Genomic DNA, 18,385 nt, shown 5'->3' on the forward strand with positions numbered 1-18,385 from the left:
GTTTTTTGTTTCTGGGCATGCCCACACAGTGTGTAAATTCACTTCTGGTCACAAAGTCTCTCTCTTTTTCTCTTTTTTTCTTTTTCTCTTTTTCTCTCTTCCTCTCTTCCTTCCTCCCTCTCTCCCTTCCTCCCTCTCTCCCTTCCTCCCTCACTTCCTTCCTTCCTCCCTCACTTCCTTCCTCCCTCACTTCCTTCCTCCCTCACTTCCTTCCTCCCTCTCTTCCTTCCTCCCTCTTTCTTTCTTCCTTCCTCCCTCTTTCTTTCTTCCTTCCTCCCTCTTTCTTTCTTCCTTCCTCCCTCTTTCTTTCTTCCTTCCTCCCTCTTTCTTTCTTCCTTCCTCCCTCTTTCTTTCTTCCTTCCTCCCTCTTTCTTTCTTCCTTCCTCCCTCTTTCTTTCTTCCTTCCTCCCTCTTTCTTTCTTCCTTCCTCCCTCTTTCTTTCTTCCTTCCTCCCTCTTTCTTTCTTCCTTCCTCCCTCTTTCTTTCTTCCTTCCTCCCTCTTTCTTTCTTCCTTCCTCCCTCTTTCTTTCTTCCTTCCTCCCTCTTTCTTTCTTCCTTCCTCCCTCTTTCTTTCTTCCTTCCTCCCTCTTTCTTTCTTCCTTCCTCCCTCTTTCTTTCTTCCTTCCTCCCTCTTTCTTTCTTCCTTCCTCCCTCTTTCTTTCTTCCTTCCTCCCTCTTTCTTTCTTCCTTCCTCCCTCTTTCTTTCTTCCTTCCTCCCTCTTTCTTTCTTCCTTCCTCCCTCTTTCTTTCTTCCTTCCTCCCTCTTTCTTTCTTCCTTCCTCCCTCTTTCTTCCTTCCTCCCTCTTTCTTCCTTCCTCCCTCTTTCTTCCTTCCTCCCAATTTCTTCCTTCCTCCCTCTTTCTTCCTTCCTCCCTCTTTCTTCCTTCCTCCCTCTTTCTTCCTTCCGCCCTCTTTCTTCCTTCCTTCCTCTCTTTCTTTCTTCCTTCCTCTCTTTCTTCCTTCCTCTCCCTTCCCTCTTTTCTCTTTTTTTCTCTCTCTCTCCTTTCTCTTTTTTTCTCTCTCTCTCCTTTCTTTTTTTCTCTCTCTCCTTTCTTTTTTTCTCTCTCTCTCTCCTTTCTCTTTTTTTCTCTCTCTCTCTCCTTTCTCTTCTCTCTTCTCTCGCTCGCCACAGTCTGCAACGGATCCGTCGCATCAGGCACAAGCCGCATTGTGTTTGATAGCAAAAAAACGATGTGTGAAAAAGGCCTAACAGGACAATTGATCCACAAGGTGTCACAGGAGTAATCACAAATTGATTACTCAGAGAAGTCGTACAAGCAGGGTCAGAGCCGGGAGGTCACGCAGTACAAGGGAGTAGGGAAAGAGAGAACAGGAGAAGAAAACTGGAAGGTAAGAGAAGATGGAGGGAACAGGAGTCAGGGAAGTTGGACTTAACAGGGAGGACGGACGTCAGGGAGGTCGGACAAGGTAGTGGACAGAATCAAGAGAACTTACAGGGACCTGGTGTGCACACTGCAGAGCAGGACTATAACTGGCACCGCACCGATGGAGGAGACATCCTGATAATGAGGCATGGAAGTATATGCTCCTACCACCGGCCAAGCACAGGGAAACACCGACCATGGGACCAGGTGACAAATACTACGCTGCACAGCCGAGTTCAAACTGAATCGAGACACCTTTGTCATGTATATGGGAGCTCTTAGTCACTGGACCATGACTCCTCATATATTTATCCCATAGATGGGCAATAGATATATTTAGCGTTTAAAAAAAAAAGCCTGTGTAAAGCTATGTTCAGACGCAGCGTTTTTCTAGCGGGGTTTTTTTTTCTTCAGCCAAAACCAGGTCTCTTGGAAGTAAAAAAACAAAACAAAACGCTACGTTCCATACCCAGGTTTTATTGCGTGGGGGGGGGTTTCTGGCATATTTTAGCTGGGGTTTTTTTTTTTTGGTGTGGATTACATGTGTTTTGTCCATAGTACATGATTAATAAAGTTAATTTTATTCATCACTTTCTATGAGTGAAAAACTGCTGAAAGAATTGGTAGGCTGAGGATTTTGAAATCGCTGCAGCTCTCCAATTCAGTGAGGGAAAAAAAGTAAAAAGTGTGAGCATGAAATTTCTGAATCCCATAGCGTGTGCTGGTGCTATAAAACGCAGCTTTTTGCATAAAAAAAAGCTGCATGTGAACATGGCCTACAGTGGCCATAGAGCTCGGCCTGCGGTCAGCCCACTGCTACGGCCACCTGTAATTATCCATACAGTATTTATCTGCACTCCTGCTATGACGGTGGCTCACACACTATTGTCCACCATAATAGCCACCAAAAACAAGATTGTCTGCAGGTATTACCAAGCTTAAAGGGGTTTTTCTCACTAAAAAACTTGATTTTAATCAATAGATCTTAGTATAATAATAATTTCCACAATTGGATGTTTAAAAAAAGATGTCCCTGTGCTGAGATAATCTTACATATGTGTCCCTGCTATGTAGTGTGTAATGGCCGTGTCTGACCGTTCAGGGACATGGTCTGATCATACCACAGCTCCTGGGCAAGGGAGGAACCAAAAAAGTATACAGACATCACAGCACCAGATCATAGATGACTTTTTTTTATATATTTTTTTTTGTGAGGTTAAACATTTCCCTTTCTCTTTTTAAAAAAATTGTTTTACCTCACAGAACTACTTGCGATCCCAAGCTGTCCCGTGTATTGTCCTTTTGAGGAAGCTCCTATGTTTGGTGCTTAGTGATTATTAGGCTCTCCTATGTTGGATTTATGGGGGGTCATTGATCCGACCTACTTGTTTGCTGCTTTTCCGATGATATCTCTTCTGGTATTCCGCAGCAATGGCCTGAAAAACACTTCTTGTCTTGTAAGTTCTCTGTAAGAAGGTAGGGATATATTATAGATCACAGTATATTATTACGACTTAAAGCAGAGATAGAAGTGACATCACTTACGTTGCTTTTCGTTGTGAAGACACGCTTGCTTCGGATCAATTTGCAAATTCTCCATTTTGACTGTAAAATTAAAAAAAAAAAATTGGTTAATTTGTCTTAAAAACAGAGTATTGTACAAGCAAATGAATAAGGAAAATGCTTAGCGGTTGAGTTGCTTGTTAATTATCGCAGCTCACTTGTGTGAGGCCGACATGCAGTACCAATCGTGGCCTATACACCACGGTGGCGCCATCTCTGAAAGAAAGCAGCCATGATTTTCTAACACATACAATCACTTTACATTGAAGGTTTGACTAGAGTATTAATATCCCAATTTTTTGACATTGCATAAGCTTATATTGATGGGGCGGTCCGGGCGCAGAGACCCTCTTGGAGCACCACAGCGACTCCGCACCAGCTCTTGGCTCAGCACAACTTTAGCTGCTGTGGCTTTAAATTTACAGGAATATCCTTTATTAGATCTTCCTGTCTTGGTGTTATATACTATATTAATCTCATAGGCTGATGCCTACTTCTCTTTATTTTAGTCAGTGGTTGGCAGCTCTTCTCTATTTAGTCACCATTATAATCAGTGACCACATTAAGTCTGTCTAATGGGATGAGGTAGTCTGCGCCAGTGTCCTTAGTGGGAAATCTGCTGCTCCCCCATGCTTTAAACTGCTGTCTGTTTCTAAATGCAAGTTCCTTACTGTATTACATTAGGGACAGTGTCTAAATGACAAGCAACTATGTCGTGTATGTGTTAATTGTATTATGATAAATATGTATGATATACTGTATGTGTGTGTTTTAATATATAATATATATTGAAAAATGGAATCTAAAAAAAGTATATATTATACACACACGCACACATTTACCGTATGTGTGTATGTGATTATAATCATACAATTATATGCGTGTGTGTGTGTGTGTGTGTGTGTGTATATACATGTATGGTTTAATTTATTATAAACACACACATACATGTATATGCGTTTGTGTATAATATGTATATATGTATATAACACACACATGGTATCATACATATAATATACCTGTATGTGTGTGTGTTCTAATTTAATTAATAAATATATATACACGCTGTAGTACCTCTTGTTGCCTGGGTTAACAACTACATCTCTCTCCTCTCCCACTCTCCTCCTTCGCTCCCACTCGCCCTCTCTCCCACTCGCCCTCTCTCCCACTCGCCCTCTCTCCCACTCGCCCTCTCTCCCACTCGCCCTCTCTCCCACTCGCCCTCTCTCCCACTCGCCCTCTCTCCCATTCTTCCTCTCGCCACTAAGATCATATCAGATGACACGTAAGCTATCTTATGCTAAGAATGTCCTCCGTTGCCTATAGCAACCAAATAGAGCTCCTATCATTGACCTGTAGCAAAATAGAAGCAGAGCTATGATCGGTTGCTATAAGCCACCTTCTTAACCCCATAGCGACGGCCTAACGTCTCAAGACGTCGGAAAAACAGGGTACTTATTCTGTTCCGACGTCTTGAGACGTCAGGCCGGAAAAACCCTGTAGCGCCCCCCAGTGACGAAAAATCTCGGGGGTTTCAGCTACCGGGGGTAGCTGAGACCCCCCAGATTATGAATCGGGGTGTTTTGTATGCACCCCGTTAATGCGATCGCCGGTATACACCGTATACCGGCGACAACATAAAAAAAAAAAAAATGGCTGGTAAAATTTATTTATTTCTCATCTGACGTGATCAAACATGTCAGATGAGAAATAAATGTGAGCCCTTAGTGCCCCCAAAGCCCCCGGTACCGGAGAAATCCATCCAACCCCCCCCCCCCTCCGGAAAATCCAAGATGGCGCCGACGCGCGCTGAAAACTCCCGCCGCCTCTGCATTCATTTCCCTCCGATCTGAAATGATCAAACATTTCAGATCGGAGGGAAATGTCCCCCTCCTGACCTCTCCTCCGGTACACCGGAGCTCTTTGGTCCCTGGAGCCCCCTCCGGTTCCTCAGAGCCTCCCTCCGGAGCGTGCAAGATGGCGCCGACGCGCGCTGAAAACTGCCGCCGCCGGCTCTGCATTCATTTCCCTCCGATCTGAAATGATCAAACATTTCAGATCGGAGGGAAATGTCCTCCCCCTGACCCCTCCTCCGGTCCACCGGAGCCCTCTGGTCACCGGAGCCCCCTCCGGGTCTCCAGAGCCACCCCCCCTCCCCCGCATTCATTCTGCTCTTTCTGCCGCATGTGACACGTCACATGCGGCAGAAAGGTGTCCCCAGGTCCCCCCAGGTCCCACTAGGTCACCCCCCATCACCCCCCCCCAGCCCCCCAGCCCCCGAGCCCCCGGTCATACGTTACCTGTCTGGTGATCCGTCCCGCGATCACGCCGCCTCCTTCTTGAATGCTGACGGCGCATGCGCAGACAGCGGCTGTCAGCTGGATTCCTCCCCCGGTCCACAGTGGAGCAGCCTGTGCATCAGCGACGTCAGTCTTGCAGGGACGCTGACGTCGCTGATGCACAGGCTGCTCCACTGTGGACCGGGGGAGAGTGAGTGCAGTAATCAGCAGTCTCTCCATGTGAGGAGTGTGGTCCTCACATGGAGAGACTGCTGTTCCAGAAAATGGGGGGTACGTTCTGTGAACGTGCCCCTCATATTCTGGAATGAGGTTACTGCAGGTCACTCTGCCCTAAGTTGGACCGGGGCAGTGTGAGTGCAGTATTCTCAGATTACTGCACCCACACTGCTCATGGAGAGCTTGCTCTTCCAGAAAATGGGGGATACGTTCCCTGAACGTGCCCCCCATATTCTAGAAGATCCAGAGTCGGCGTGGGACCTCACGGATTACAGCGGATTACAGCGACCGTAATTTCTTTATTTTCAATAAATTGGGGAAAGAGGAATGTTTCGGGGAGTTTTTTTTTCAAATAAATTTTTTTTTGTCTTTTTTTTTTTGTCTATTACTTGACTGGGTTAGTGATGTCGGGTATCTGTTTAGATGCCGTGACATCACTAACCCCAGGGCTTGATGCCAGGTGACATTACAGCTGGTATCAACCCCATATATTACCCCGTCTGCCACCGCACCAGGGCGCGGGATGAGCTGGGGCGAAGCGCCAGGATTGGCGCATCTAATGGATGCGCCACTTCTGGGGCGGCTACGGCCTGCTATTTTTAGGCTGGGAAGAGTCCAATAACCATGGCTCTTCCCACCCTGAGAATACCAGACCCCAGCTGTCCGCTTCACCTTGGCTGGTGATCTAATTTGGGGGGGACCCCACGTTTTTTTTTTTTTTTTAAAAAAAACGCCTGGGGAGCCCTCCAAATTGATCACCAGACAAGGTGAAGCTGTCAGCTGTGGTTTGCAGGCTACAGCTGTCTGCTTTACCCTAGCTGGCTATCAAAAATGGGGGGGACCCCACGTCGTTTATTTTAATTATTATTTTTTTGGGGGGCTAAATACAAGGCTAGGCACCCTTTAGTGCCACATGAAAGGCACTAAAGGGCGCCAGCTTAGAATATGCAGGGGGTGGGACGTTATATATGTTTGACATGTATCCATTCATCCATTGTAGCATTTTAGGCTGTGCGCCCACAATCGGGATTTGCAGCGTTTTGGGCGCAGAGTGTTTTCCCTGCGTCCATAACGCTGCATTGTGCAGTAGAAGCACAGTGGAAGGATTTTTAGAAATCCCATGCCCAATGTGCTTGCGCAATGTGCTTCTTTTGTCCGCCACATAAACTGACCTGTGGCGCAGCTTCCCGAGCCTCAGCATGTCAATTTATGCTGCGGAGATGAGTGTTCTCTGCAGGTAGCATAGAGCTCCACAGCGGCCTGAACCCAAATCGTGGGCATGGGCAGCTGCGTTCTCCCGTGCACAACACTCACATCTCTGCAGGAGGCTGACACTGTGTACTAGACGCCGTGTCGCTGGCTCATGGCCACATAGCCTAAAAGTGAGACATTGGTTGCTACAGCAACATTTTTGTGAAGTACCTGTGGATTCAAAATGCTTATTATACTCCTGAATAAAATCCAGTTTCCAAAATGGGGTCACTTGTGGGGGTTTCTAATGTATAGGTACCCAAGGGGCCCTGCAAATGTGACATGGTGCCCGCAATTTATTTCAACTTTTCCAGAATTCAAATGGTGCTGCTTCCATTCCAAGCCCTCCCATTTATCCAAACAGAGGTTTTTGGCCACATGTGGGGTATCCCTGTGCTCATAAGACATTGGATAACAACCTGTTGGGTCCACGGTTTGTTGTTGTCTCTTGAAAAAGTGAGAAATTTGATGCTGAAGCAACATTTTTGTGAAAAAAATGAAAATTTTCAATATGGCAACCTAAGCTTATCAAATTCTGTGAAGTATTCGTGGATTCATACTGCTCACTATACACCTAGATAAAAGCCTTGAGGTGTCTTGTTTCCAGAATGGAGTCACTTGTGGGGGACCTCCACTGTTTAGGCACCTCAGGGGCTCTCCAAATGCAACCTGGCGTCCGCTATTGATTCCAGCCAATTTTGCAGTCAAATGGCACTCCTTCCCTTCCGAGCCCTGCCATGCGCCCAAACAGTTGATTTCCACCACATATAAGGTATCGCCAAACTCAGGAGAAATTGCACAATAAATGTTATGCTGAATTTTTTCCTTTTACTCTTGTAAAAAAAAAAGCTACCTGGTTGAAATAACAATTTTGTGGTAAATTTTTTCTTTTTTTTTTTTTCATGGCTCAACGTTATAAAATTCTGTGAAGCACCTGGGGGTTCAGGGTACTCACCAAACATCTAGATAAATTCCTTGAGGGGCCTAGTTTCCAAAATGGGGTCACTTGTGCGGGGTTTCTGCTGTTTAGGTACCTTAGGGGTCCTCCAAATGTGACATGGTGCCCGCAATCTTTTTCAGCCAAATTTCCTTTCCAAAATTCAAATATTGCTCCTTTCGTTCCAAGCCCTCCCATTTGTCCAAACAAAGGTTTCAGACCACATGTGAGGTATCACCGCGCTCATAAAAAAGTGGTTAACAAACCTTGAGGTCAAATTTTTGGAATTACCTCTTGAAAAAGTGAGAAAATTGATGCTAAAGCAACATTTTTGAGAAAATTATTAAAATTTTCAATATGACAACGTAACGTTAACAAAATCTGTGAAGTACCTGTGGATCTAAAATGCTCACTATACCCCTAGATAGAAGCCTTGAGGGGTCTAGTTTCCAAAATGGTATCACTTGTGAGGGGTTTCTTCTGTTTAGGTACCTTAGCGGACCTGTAAATGCAACATGGTGCTCGCAATCTATTTCAGCCAAATTTGCTTTCCAAAATTCAAATATTGCTCCTTCTGTTCCGAGCCCTCCCATTTGTCCAAACAGAGGTTTCTGACCACATGTGGGGTATCGGCGCACTCATAAGAAAGTGGGGAACAAGTTTTGGGGTCCATTTTGTTGTGTTAGTTCTTCTAAAAGTGAATAAATTTGGGTTAGAGCAACATTTTTAGGTAAAATTTAATTTTTGCTTTTTTTCATTCTACATTGCTTTTGTTCATGTGAAGCACCTGAAGGGTTAATAAACTTCTTGAATGTGGTTTTGAGTACTTTGGGGGGTGCAGTTTTTATAATGGTGTCACTTTTGGGTATTTTCTGTCATCTAGGCCTATTGAAGTCACTTCAAATGTGATGTGGTCCCTAAAAAAATGGTTTTGTAAATTTTGATGTAAAAATGAGAAATCGCTGATAAACTTTGAACCCCTCTAACTTCCTAACAAAAAAAAATTTTGTTTCCAAAATTGTGCTGATGTAAAGTAGACATGTGGGAAATGTTATTTATTAACTATTTTGTGTCACAGAAATCTCTGGTTTAACGGTATAAAAATTCAAAAGTTGAAAATTGCTAAATTTTCAAAATTTTTGCCAATATTCAATTTTTTTCTTCAATAAACGCAAAAAATATTGTCCTAAATTTGGTACTAACATGAAGTCCAATATGTGACGAAAAAACAATCTCAGAATCACCGGGATCCGTTGAAGCGTTCCAGAGTTATAACCTCATGAAGTGACACTGGTCAGAATTGCAAAATTTGGTCTGGTCATTAAGGTGAAAATTAGCTCCGTCACTAAGGGGTTAATATCCAGGCTGTCAAAACAGCTAATGTATTACTTCACACATCTTAAACAGTAAGTGTTTTTTGGGGCAAATAACTGTAAAGCGCAGCATCAAAATTTCCCCTCAAAACATAGTCTACGAGGGTCCATGAGTCAAACGAGGTCTCTGTGCAAAATGTTGTGATTTCTAAATGCGACAATGCGGATTCCATTAGTGGGGACACACACACACACACACACACACACACACACACACACACACACACACACACACACACACACACACACACACACACACACACACACACACACTCTCACTCTCACTCACACTCACACTCTCTCACACACACACACACACACACACACACTCAGCTTTATATGTGTATATTTATATGTATTTAGGACTCACCTTAAAGGAGTAGTAAGAGAACACAGCGATACAGTACATGGCGGTCAGTGTACACAGGACTATTAGAGCCGTATTGGTTGGGGTAATCGCCGTGTCCGGTTTCTCTGCAGTGGAGGAGAGATACTGATTATGGGATCTGAAAAGGATTTTTAGGGGAAACAAATATCTAGGAATAGTAAGCTTTGCAATCTCCATTGATTTGCCCCTGGTGTTCCTGATCCTAGGAGGAGGCAGGCTGCGCTGTTGTAATGTGCTGTCGGCCGGCCCCTCACTCCCTGTGCTGGTAGCTCGCTGACACGCTCCGTTATGTGTTAGTACTTGATCGCCTGTGCCTCAGCAGAGGCCGGGACCAGCTACAGCGGGACACCATAACTCCATATTAGAAAGTCCTATATTTTACTACCTCCAGTTGATTTTCTCATTTGTTTCCTCTCTGGCGCACCCCTGCGAGTCCATAGTCAGACTGATCGCAGTGACTGTCCAGTAAAAGTCATGCTCACCTGAGTAGCATCGTATGATGTTTACATACTTCCCTCGAAGTTTTTTTTTTCTTGTCTGATCTTCTTTTCCCACAGCTGTGTGTATTTCTCAATACTTTCAAAGATTGCAAATAGTTATAGTATATTACGACCAGTTACGATCACAAGTATTGTGCAACTCTGTGCATTCCTGTGACCCTACAAGACATCAGCTGGTTCCCTGCTTAGACCCAAAATCCTCACACTTCAAAGCTCCTGGACTTCCCTGTGCACCAAGAGATTATACACAAAGCTTTAAAGGGAACCTGTTACCAGATTTGGGGCCTATATGGCTGCTTTCACACATCAGTTTTTTGGCATCAGGCACGATCCGGCGAAAAAACTAATGCGACGGATCCGGCGAAAAAACGGATCAGTTGCATTAGTTTTTTTCCATTAGTTCCTTCAGTTTTTTGACAGATCCGGTTTGATTCTGAGCATGCTCAGCTCAAAAAAACGGATCCGGCGGCCGGATCGGTGTTTTGCCGCATTACGCCGAATCCGGCGTCTATAGGCTTCCATTATAAAACACACCGTACGGCGCTGGATCCGGCACGATCCGGTTTTTTTTTGCCGGACACAAAAACGTTCACTTCAATATTTCATCCAGCCGCCGGACAAGTAAATTTTGCCGGATGCGGCAAAAAACGGATGAAACGGAAGGCCATCCGGCGCTAATGAAAGTCTACGAGGGAAAAACGGATCCGGCAGCAACAGACGCCGGATCAGTTTTTTTCATGTTTTTGCCGGATTGTGTCTGATGGCAAAAAACTGATGTGTGAAAGCGGCCTAAGCTGCGGCCACCACCAGTGGGTACTTATATACAGCATTCTAACATACTGTATATAAGAGCCCAGGCCACTGTGTAGAACGTAAAAATTACTTTATAATACTCACCTAAATGGTCGGTGCAGTGCAGACTGGTCAGATGGGAGTCTTGGTTCTTCGGTACCGGCGCCTCCTCTTTCGGCCATCTTTGTCCTCCTTCTTATGAAGCCTGGGTGCATGAGGTATCCTACGTCATGCACACAGCTTTGAGGTCCTGCGCAGGCGCACTTTGATCTGTCCTGAGTAGGGCAGATCAAAGTATTGTAGTGCGCTTGGGCAGGACCTCCATGCCGGCTAGTGTGCATGACGTAGGATGCCTCATGCACCCAGGCTTCATAAGGAGGACAAAGATGGCCGAAAGAGGAGGCGCCGCGCCTGGAGAACGGAGACGCCCATCTGACCAGTCTGCACTGCACCGACCATTTAGGTGAGTATTATAAAGTAATTTTTACGTTCTACACAGCGGCCTGGGCTGTTATATACAGCATGTTAGAATACCGTATACAAGAGCCCACTGGTGGTGGCCACAGCTTTATAGTCACCAAATCTGGTGACAGGTTCCCTTTAATACTGCATATGTGGCCGGTGTGGGGTGGATACAAACTTGTCTCTGCTACTGATGTGCCATTGAAACGGGGTTCCAAGAGCCAGGGAGACAAAGCCTCGAAAAATTCACTGTGGCTACCAACCTTACATGGGTCAATGATGGGCCCCGGCTCAACAGGACTAACTACAAAGCTATTACTGGACTTATTTCTGAAATTTATTACTTTTTGATATTATTCCTTGTACATCATTTGCCAGATAACAGCAGAGATTATAATCAAGGTCATATGAAAGATCATTCCAGGACTATAAGGAAGCAAACAACCATATAAAAAAGTGACTATAAAAAAAGTGCTAATTAAAAGAAGAATTAGGCACTAGGGATGAGTGGACCTGTGGATGTTTGGGGTTTCCCAGGTTCGGCTGAACTGCAGTTGAACGTTTGGTTACTCGTACTTCACCCCAAACCCCATACAAGTCAATGGAGATCCAAATTTTGTGCTGTATAATGGATGTAGTAAGGACTAGGGGGCTGCAAAATGGGGGTAAGGTTAAGACAATTGCCCCGTAACCAAATGTGGATAGGGAATAAATAAATAGTTAAAAAAAAAAATCCTCCTAGTTTTGATCTACCAAGGTAAAGCAGACAGCTGGGGGCTGGTATTATCAGGATGGGAAGGCCCATGGTTATTTGACCCTCACCAGCCTAAAAATAGCAGCCCACAGCCGCCCCAGAAGTGGCGCATCGAGCGAATTTTTTTTTTCCCTAATGCTGATTGCAAGTGACCTATGGAGCGTATAACACCAAAAACTATACAAAGAAAGAAGAAAATACACTAATGAATCGGCTCCTTATTCTTGCATCTTATAGTCCAGAATATCAGTAAGGGTGCATTTAAACCAGCCAATCTGTGTCTGTTAAACAGTCTGCTACATAGAAGACGTCATTTAATGGCCTGCTTAGACAGGTCGACCGTGCTTCCGATGCATAGGTTATTATTGTTCTCGGCAGCACATTTCCTGATTACACAGGTGGATGTGCTGCCGGGAATGATAATTTCACCCGACGAACAAACGTTGAGCTAGTTTGTCAGTTGAATGATAATCTGTACGCCTACATAGGCTATCAAGAGTGACAATTTATAGTAACACTCGATCCTGATAATCGAGCAGTATAAATGCACCCTAAGGTCAGTAAGTTTCTTGTCCTACCTCGTATTATTAGTGTTGTTCCTCGTCCTGCGACCTTTGAATTGGGGTCTGAAGAATCAGGAAATACTAAGCCACAAATATATATCCCGCTGTCCTTAGTGGCTATGTCCTCAATGGTCAGCACGCTTTTCCCATTGGTATTCTTGACTTTGAACTGTTTTCCGTCATCTGGGTTTAGTTGTTCATGCTTAGACTCAAGATATCGGAACCAGAAGATCTTCTCTTTCCCTGGACAGTTGCTGGCTTTATACTCGCATGATACGTTGACCGTTTTCTGTTCTAGTAATACTTCCGAAAACTCCTTCTGGTCCACCTTCACCGTACAGCTCCTCACACCTAGAGGACAGAACACCATTACCTGGAGTCTTATTGCTTTTTATTGGGGATTCATTTGTGTGTCACCCTAAGGCTAATTTTCACACGTTTGGCATCCGTCACAATGTGTTGTGTGACGCATGTGACGGATGTGTTGTAAAGAGTGATAATAAAGGCAACGGATTCCTGGGAAATAACACGTTGCGTTAGTTTTCTTTAGCCGAGAGAGAGAGCCCCCATCATCACTGCACACGCAGACACTACCGCCCCCATCATCACCGCACACACCCTGGCACTACCGCCCCATCATCACCACACACACCCCGGCACTACCGCACCCATCATCACCGCACATACACCGGCACTACCGCACCCATCATCACCGCACACACCTCGGCACTACCTCAGTGACGTCCCCGCTGATAGCGCGATTCACTTCAGTTGCTGCGTGGAGCTCACAGCGAGGGGCGGTGTTCTACTGCCACTCCTGTCAGCTTCATGTGGCAGAGCTGAAAGCTTCGTGGGACCTCGTGAGGATTACACCGGACCTGGAGGGGTGTTTGGGAATTTACAAAGTGGTGAAAGAGGATGTTTTTTTTGTCTTTTATTCCAAATTATTTTTTCGGGTGTATGTGTTTATTTACTTTCACTTACAGGTTAATCATTGTGGGTGTCTCATAGACGCCTGCCATGATTAACCTAGGACTTAGCGGCAGCTATGGGCTGCCATTAACTCCTTATTACCCCAATTACCATTGCACCAGGGAAATTCGGCATGAGCTGGATAGAGTACCGAGACTGTTGCATCTAATGGATGCAGCAATTCTGGGCTGGCTGATATTGTTAGGCTGGGGGGCTTCCCATAACGTGGGGCTCCCTATCCTGAGAATACCAGCCTTCAGCCATGTGGCTTTACCTTGGCTGGTATTAAAATCAGGGGGGACCGCACGTCGTTTTTTTTTTTAAACTATTTATTTTATTGCACGATATAGACCCGCCCACCAGCGGCTGTGATTGGTTGCATTGAGAGAGCTGTCACTCAGTGTGGGGGCATGTCTGACTGCAACCAATCATAGGCGCCGGTGGGCGGGGGAAGCAGTGATTACGAAATGGAATAATGAGCAGCCGGCATTTTCAAAAGAGAAAAAGCTGCCAGAGCAGTGTGAGAGCTTTGCAGCGCCGCGCCGATGATCAGTGAGTAAGAGGGGGTGAGAGGGAGAGACCGACAGAGAGAGAGGGAGACCAGGAATGCTTTTAAACGAATTAGAACACTCTGCTGGACGTGCTGAGCATGCTCAGTAGAACTTGACAGAATCCTGCACTGGAATCCATCGCCAAATGCATGGTGACGGAATCCAGCACCATAGACCTTCATTATGCCTCTTATCAGATCCTCGACGGAATCCTGCGGCGTGCGTTTTTTTTTTGTTTTTTTTTTTTTACAGCAACAACAAAAAACGCTACATTCGGCATTCCTTCCACCCGACTGTCACTGACTGTCACCGACAAAACAACTGATGCGCCGCGGGGCAGATGCAATGCAAGACCATCCGTTGCAATCCGCCCTTAATAGAAGCTTATGAGGAATAAACGGCTTCCTGCAACGGTTACCGTAATTCCTTAAGGCGGCGGATTGCAACGGATGCCGCACAATGCAAGTGTGAAAGTAGCCTAAAGTGACCATGGTGTCGTCATAATGGTTGGTTCCAAACCAATGGAAAACCTTTTCGACTGGAGAAAAAGTGTATCCTTGGTCATCCAGTATTACTGCGTGTTTTCAAGGAGAGGTTAGGGATTTGCTCTATTTACCGCTCATTCATGTGCCGGTGTCGGGTCAGCAGATATGTGACTTCACACCACAAGTTTACTCATTCTGGTAATTTCCCTAGCATCTTGGGAATACGGCAATATGTCAGCATTCTATATTTATAGCGTCCAGTCAGACAGATCAGCGGTTTACTGCATATTCCCATGTAAAGTAAGGGTCTAAGCTCTATTAACCCTTTCACCCTTTCAGTTTTTCATTTTGTGTTCTTTTTGTTTTGTTTTTTTTTTTTTTTTTTTTTTGCTCGCCTTCTTCCGAGAGCCTTAAACTTCTTTATTTTTCCGTCAATATGAGGGCTTGTTTTTTGCGGGACGAGTTGTACTTTTAAATGAAACAATAAGTTTTACCATATAGTGTTCTGTAAAGCAGCAAAAAAATTCCAAATGCGGAAAAATGGCAAAAACAAAGTGCAAGTGAATGATTGTTTTTGGGATATTTTATTCACCGTGTTCACGATATGGTAAAACTGATGTGTGGGTGTGACGCCTCAGGTCGGTACGGGTTTGTAGACACCAAACATGAATTGGTTTACTTTTATTTAAGGTGTTAAAGAAAAAAAAATCAGAAGTTTGTTCCAAGTGGCGCTCTCTTTGCGCCATTTTCCGCGACCCGTAGTGTTCTCATTTTTAGTGATATGGGACTCAGTGATCATTTATTTTTTGCGTCTCAAGCTGACGTTTTTAACGGTACCATTTTTGTGCAGATGCTACGTTTTGATCGCCTGTTATTGCGTTTTTCACAGTTTATGGCGACCAAAAAAAACGTAATTTTGCTATTTGTAATTTTTTTGCCACTACATCGTTTACCGATCAGATTAATTGATTTTATATTTTGATAGATCGGGGATTTCTGAACTCTGCAACACCAAACGTGTGTGTATTTTTTTAATTTTTTTAACCCTTTAATACATTTTCAATGGGGCGAAAGGGGGGCGATTTCAACTTTTAGGTATTTTTTATTTTTTTTTATAACTTTTTATTTATTTTCTTAGTCCCCTTAGGGGACTATAAGAATCAGCAATCTGATCACTCATTCATTACTGTTGATCACAGGTACATAGCTCTGATCAGCAGAAATACTCGTCTCTTGTAATAAGCACTACTCTGTTGCCTGTTACAGGGAGTGACTCATGTGAGCTTACAGGAGTCATCACTCAACCCTGTGCTAACATGGCAACCATTGGCTCCATGTGATCACATGTCTTCCGGTGGCGGCGGGTGAGTGTATTTTTACTGCGCCGGCGCTTTAAATCGTCCTGTCACATTTTCACAGTGCTATCTAAAGGGTTAACAGGCCCGGGTGGATCACGGATCTACTCCACCCTGCGAGGCACATATGTCAGCTGTTCAAATCAGCTGACATGTGCGGGGATCTCCACCGGCTGCTCGCAGCAGCAGGCGGGGATTACCCCTAGGGGGTTTAGGATGTAATTTTACTGCCCACGGACGTTAAGGGGTTAAATACTTTCACTGTTAGCAATCGGGCCTCACTTATAAAAACTGTCTTTGTTTCCCATAGCAACTGTCTTTGTTTCCCATAGCAACCAATCACAGATCCCCTTTCATTTCTTAAAAGGCTTTGGTAAAATGAAAGCTGCTCTGTAATTGGTTGCTATGGGTAGCAAGGACAGGTTTCCTAAATTGGCCTAATATGTCCTCCTCTGGCCTCCCGGTACACACATACTGCACATACAGCAGTAGCTACAGGCCTACTAAATACGGCATGTACAAAATGCCTGTCTCATGTAACCACCCAATACATAAATGCTCCCCTCCTCCAGACCAGCAGAGCTCTTAGTAGCATTGTCACCTCTACACCTGAGGAGACATAATTATATCCCAGAAGGATCTCTCCAATGCCAAGCCTAAGAATGTGCTCAGACAGATTTTATTGAGGAGGTTTTTTTGTTTTTTGGGGATCCACTTAAAAAAACCTCACTTAGAGGACCTGTCACCAGGTGAAAAATGGTCAGTTTTTTCTTTTGTTTTATTCTCAATGTTCCCTTCAATATTCCATTTTTTTTTTTTTTTTTAAAAATGTGACATATGAGGCTGTTTCAGTGCTGATTTTTATGGTCTTTTAGTCTTTTACAAGTAAGCGTGTCTCCCACTGAGCAGCCTAAAGACCCGCCCCCGAGGATCCTGTGAACTCCGCCCACTTGGTAAAGACTGTAAAACAACTAAATAAAAAGGCAAAAATCTAAGGAACCGTATGACTGATTTAAAAAAAAAAAAAAAACTCCAGAGGAATAAAATAAAAGCAAAAGCTGCCCATTTTTAACCCATGGTAAAATGCTTGAAAGTTTCTTCCATTCATTTCAATCATGATCCACTTTACCGTTCATATATTAGGGGGGGGGGGTTAGTTTACCTCATCAGGTTTGGAGTCCTTTTTTCAATCTTTTCTAAATATGAGGTTGTCAAACAGGATGCAAGCATGATCCAGGAATATAACTCTTCAAAAACTCTTACCAAAAATACTTGAAAAAATAAATAAAATAAAAACTGCTCTGAAAATCACTCCACGAAAGAGCAATCCCTGAACTGATTTCTGTATTGGAAAAACTGTTCTAACTTGAACCCGTCAATAATTTGGGTCTGAACATGGCCTAACAGCCCTGTACAATTGTGGACACTTGGGGCGTAACACACTGCAGGTTATACCACGTGTAGTTACAATAGGAAAATATAAAGGCAAGACTGATCCAGACACCTTATATTATTTATATATATAATATATATATGTGTGTGTGTGTGTGTGTGTGTGTGTGTGTGTGTGTGTGAAAAGGCAAGACCGATCCAGACACCTTATATCCTTTGTGTGTGTGTGTGTGTGTGTGTGTGTGTGTATATATGTATGTATATATATATATATATATATATATATATATATATATATATATATATATATATATATATATATATATATATATACATACATACAAGACTGATCCAGACACCTTATATCCATACATATATATATATATATATATATATATACATACATACACACACACACACACGCATACATACATACACACACACACACTGCCGTTGTTGGTATGGTTTACAGGACACAAACTGGTATTGAAGCCACAGTGTCTTTAGCTCCTCGACTTTCCATCTAAAGCCAAAAAATAACGTCCAGTATGATTTCTGTTCCCTATTATTGAGGAAGAGCTTCAGATCTTATTTTCTCTTTTCAGAAACAAGAAGTGTCTCTGAAATCCTGCTTAGAGAGTTCTTTCTGTGGCACTGGAAAGCTGATATGAGCCCGATGTATTTTCTAACCGTAACATTATTTCTTGAAATTGCTGAAATGGAGAAATGATTGAAACCTTCAGTCTTCAATCGGTGGCTCCTCAGCTTTTATGAAACTCCTTAAAGACAATCTGTCCGGTTGTACATGCAGGCAACATGGTATGGAGGACAATGATATAAAGCTTTATGGGAACGGAGTCATTATAACTTGTATTTTCATTGAATTCCCTATTGATTGTATGTATAGGAGTCCAGTGGGCGGCCCTACTCCGTGATTGACAGCTATCTCTGCATGCCATCATAGATGGAAGACTGTCAATCACGGAGTGGGACCACCCACTGCACTCCTATACATACTGACACCAGGGATCAATGAATAAAATTCAAGGTTTACTGAAACGTTTTCCCAAAAATGTATGTGTGTGTGATGGCCTCCTCCTGCTCTGCCATCCTGCCTACGGATCAGCTACTATCTTCAACTTGACC

At 44.0% G+C, this 18,385-nt stretch overlaps 2 protein-coding genes across 3 annotated transcripts in view; one reads left to right on the forward strand and one right to left on the reverse strand.

Moving 5' to 3' along the window:
* The window catches only part of METTL9 (methyltransferase 9, His-X-His N1(pi)-histidine), a 45,352-nt gene that overhangs the window by 21,404 nt on the left and 5,563 nt on the right, over positions 1-18,385 (forward strand). The gene's annotated exons all lie outside the window — the stretch shown is intronic.
* The window catches only part of IGSF6 (immunoglobulin superfamily member 6), a 35,628-nt gene that overhangs the window by 631 nt on the left and 16,612 nt on the right, over positions 1-18,385 (reverse strand). Inside the window, exons 4-7 of the mRNA XM_075319147.1 lie at positions 12,500-12,835; positions 9,396-9,499; positions 2,931-2,990; positions 2,771-2,851 (exon numbers count right to left, since the gene is read on the reverse strand). Of these exons, the coding sequence (XP_075175262.1) occupies positions 2,771-2,851; positions 2,931-2,990; positions 9,396-9,499; positions 12,500-12,835 (581 nt within the window). The remainder of the gene's footprint in view (positions 1-2,770; positions 2,852-2,930; positions 2,991-9,395; positions 9,500-12,499; positions 12,836-18,385) is intronic.

Source organism: Anomaloglossus baeobatrachus, chromosome 7 (genome assembly GCF_048569485.1).
Source record: "Anomaloglossus baeobatrachus isolate aAnoBae1 chromosome 7, aAnoBae1.hap1, whole genome shotgun sequence".
Classification (NCBI taxonomy): Eukaryota; Metazoa; Chordata; class Amphibia; order Anura; family Aromobatidae; genus Anomaloglossus; species Anomaloglossus baeobatrachus.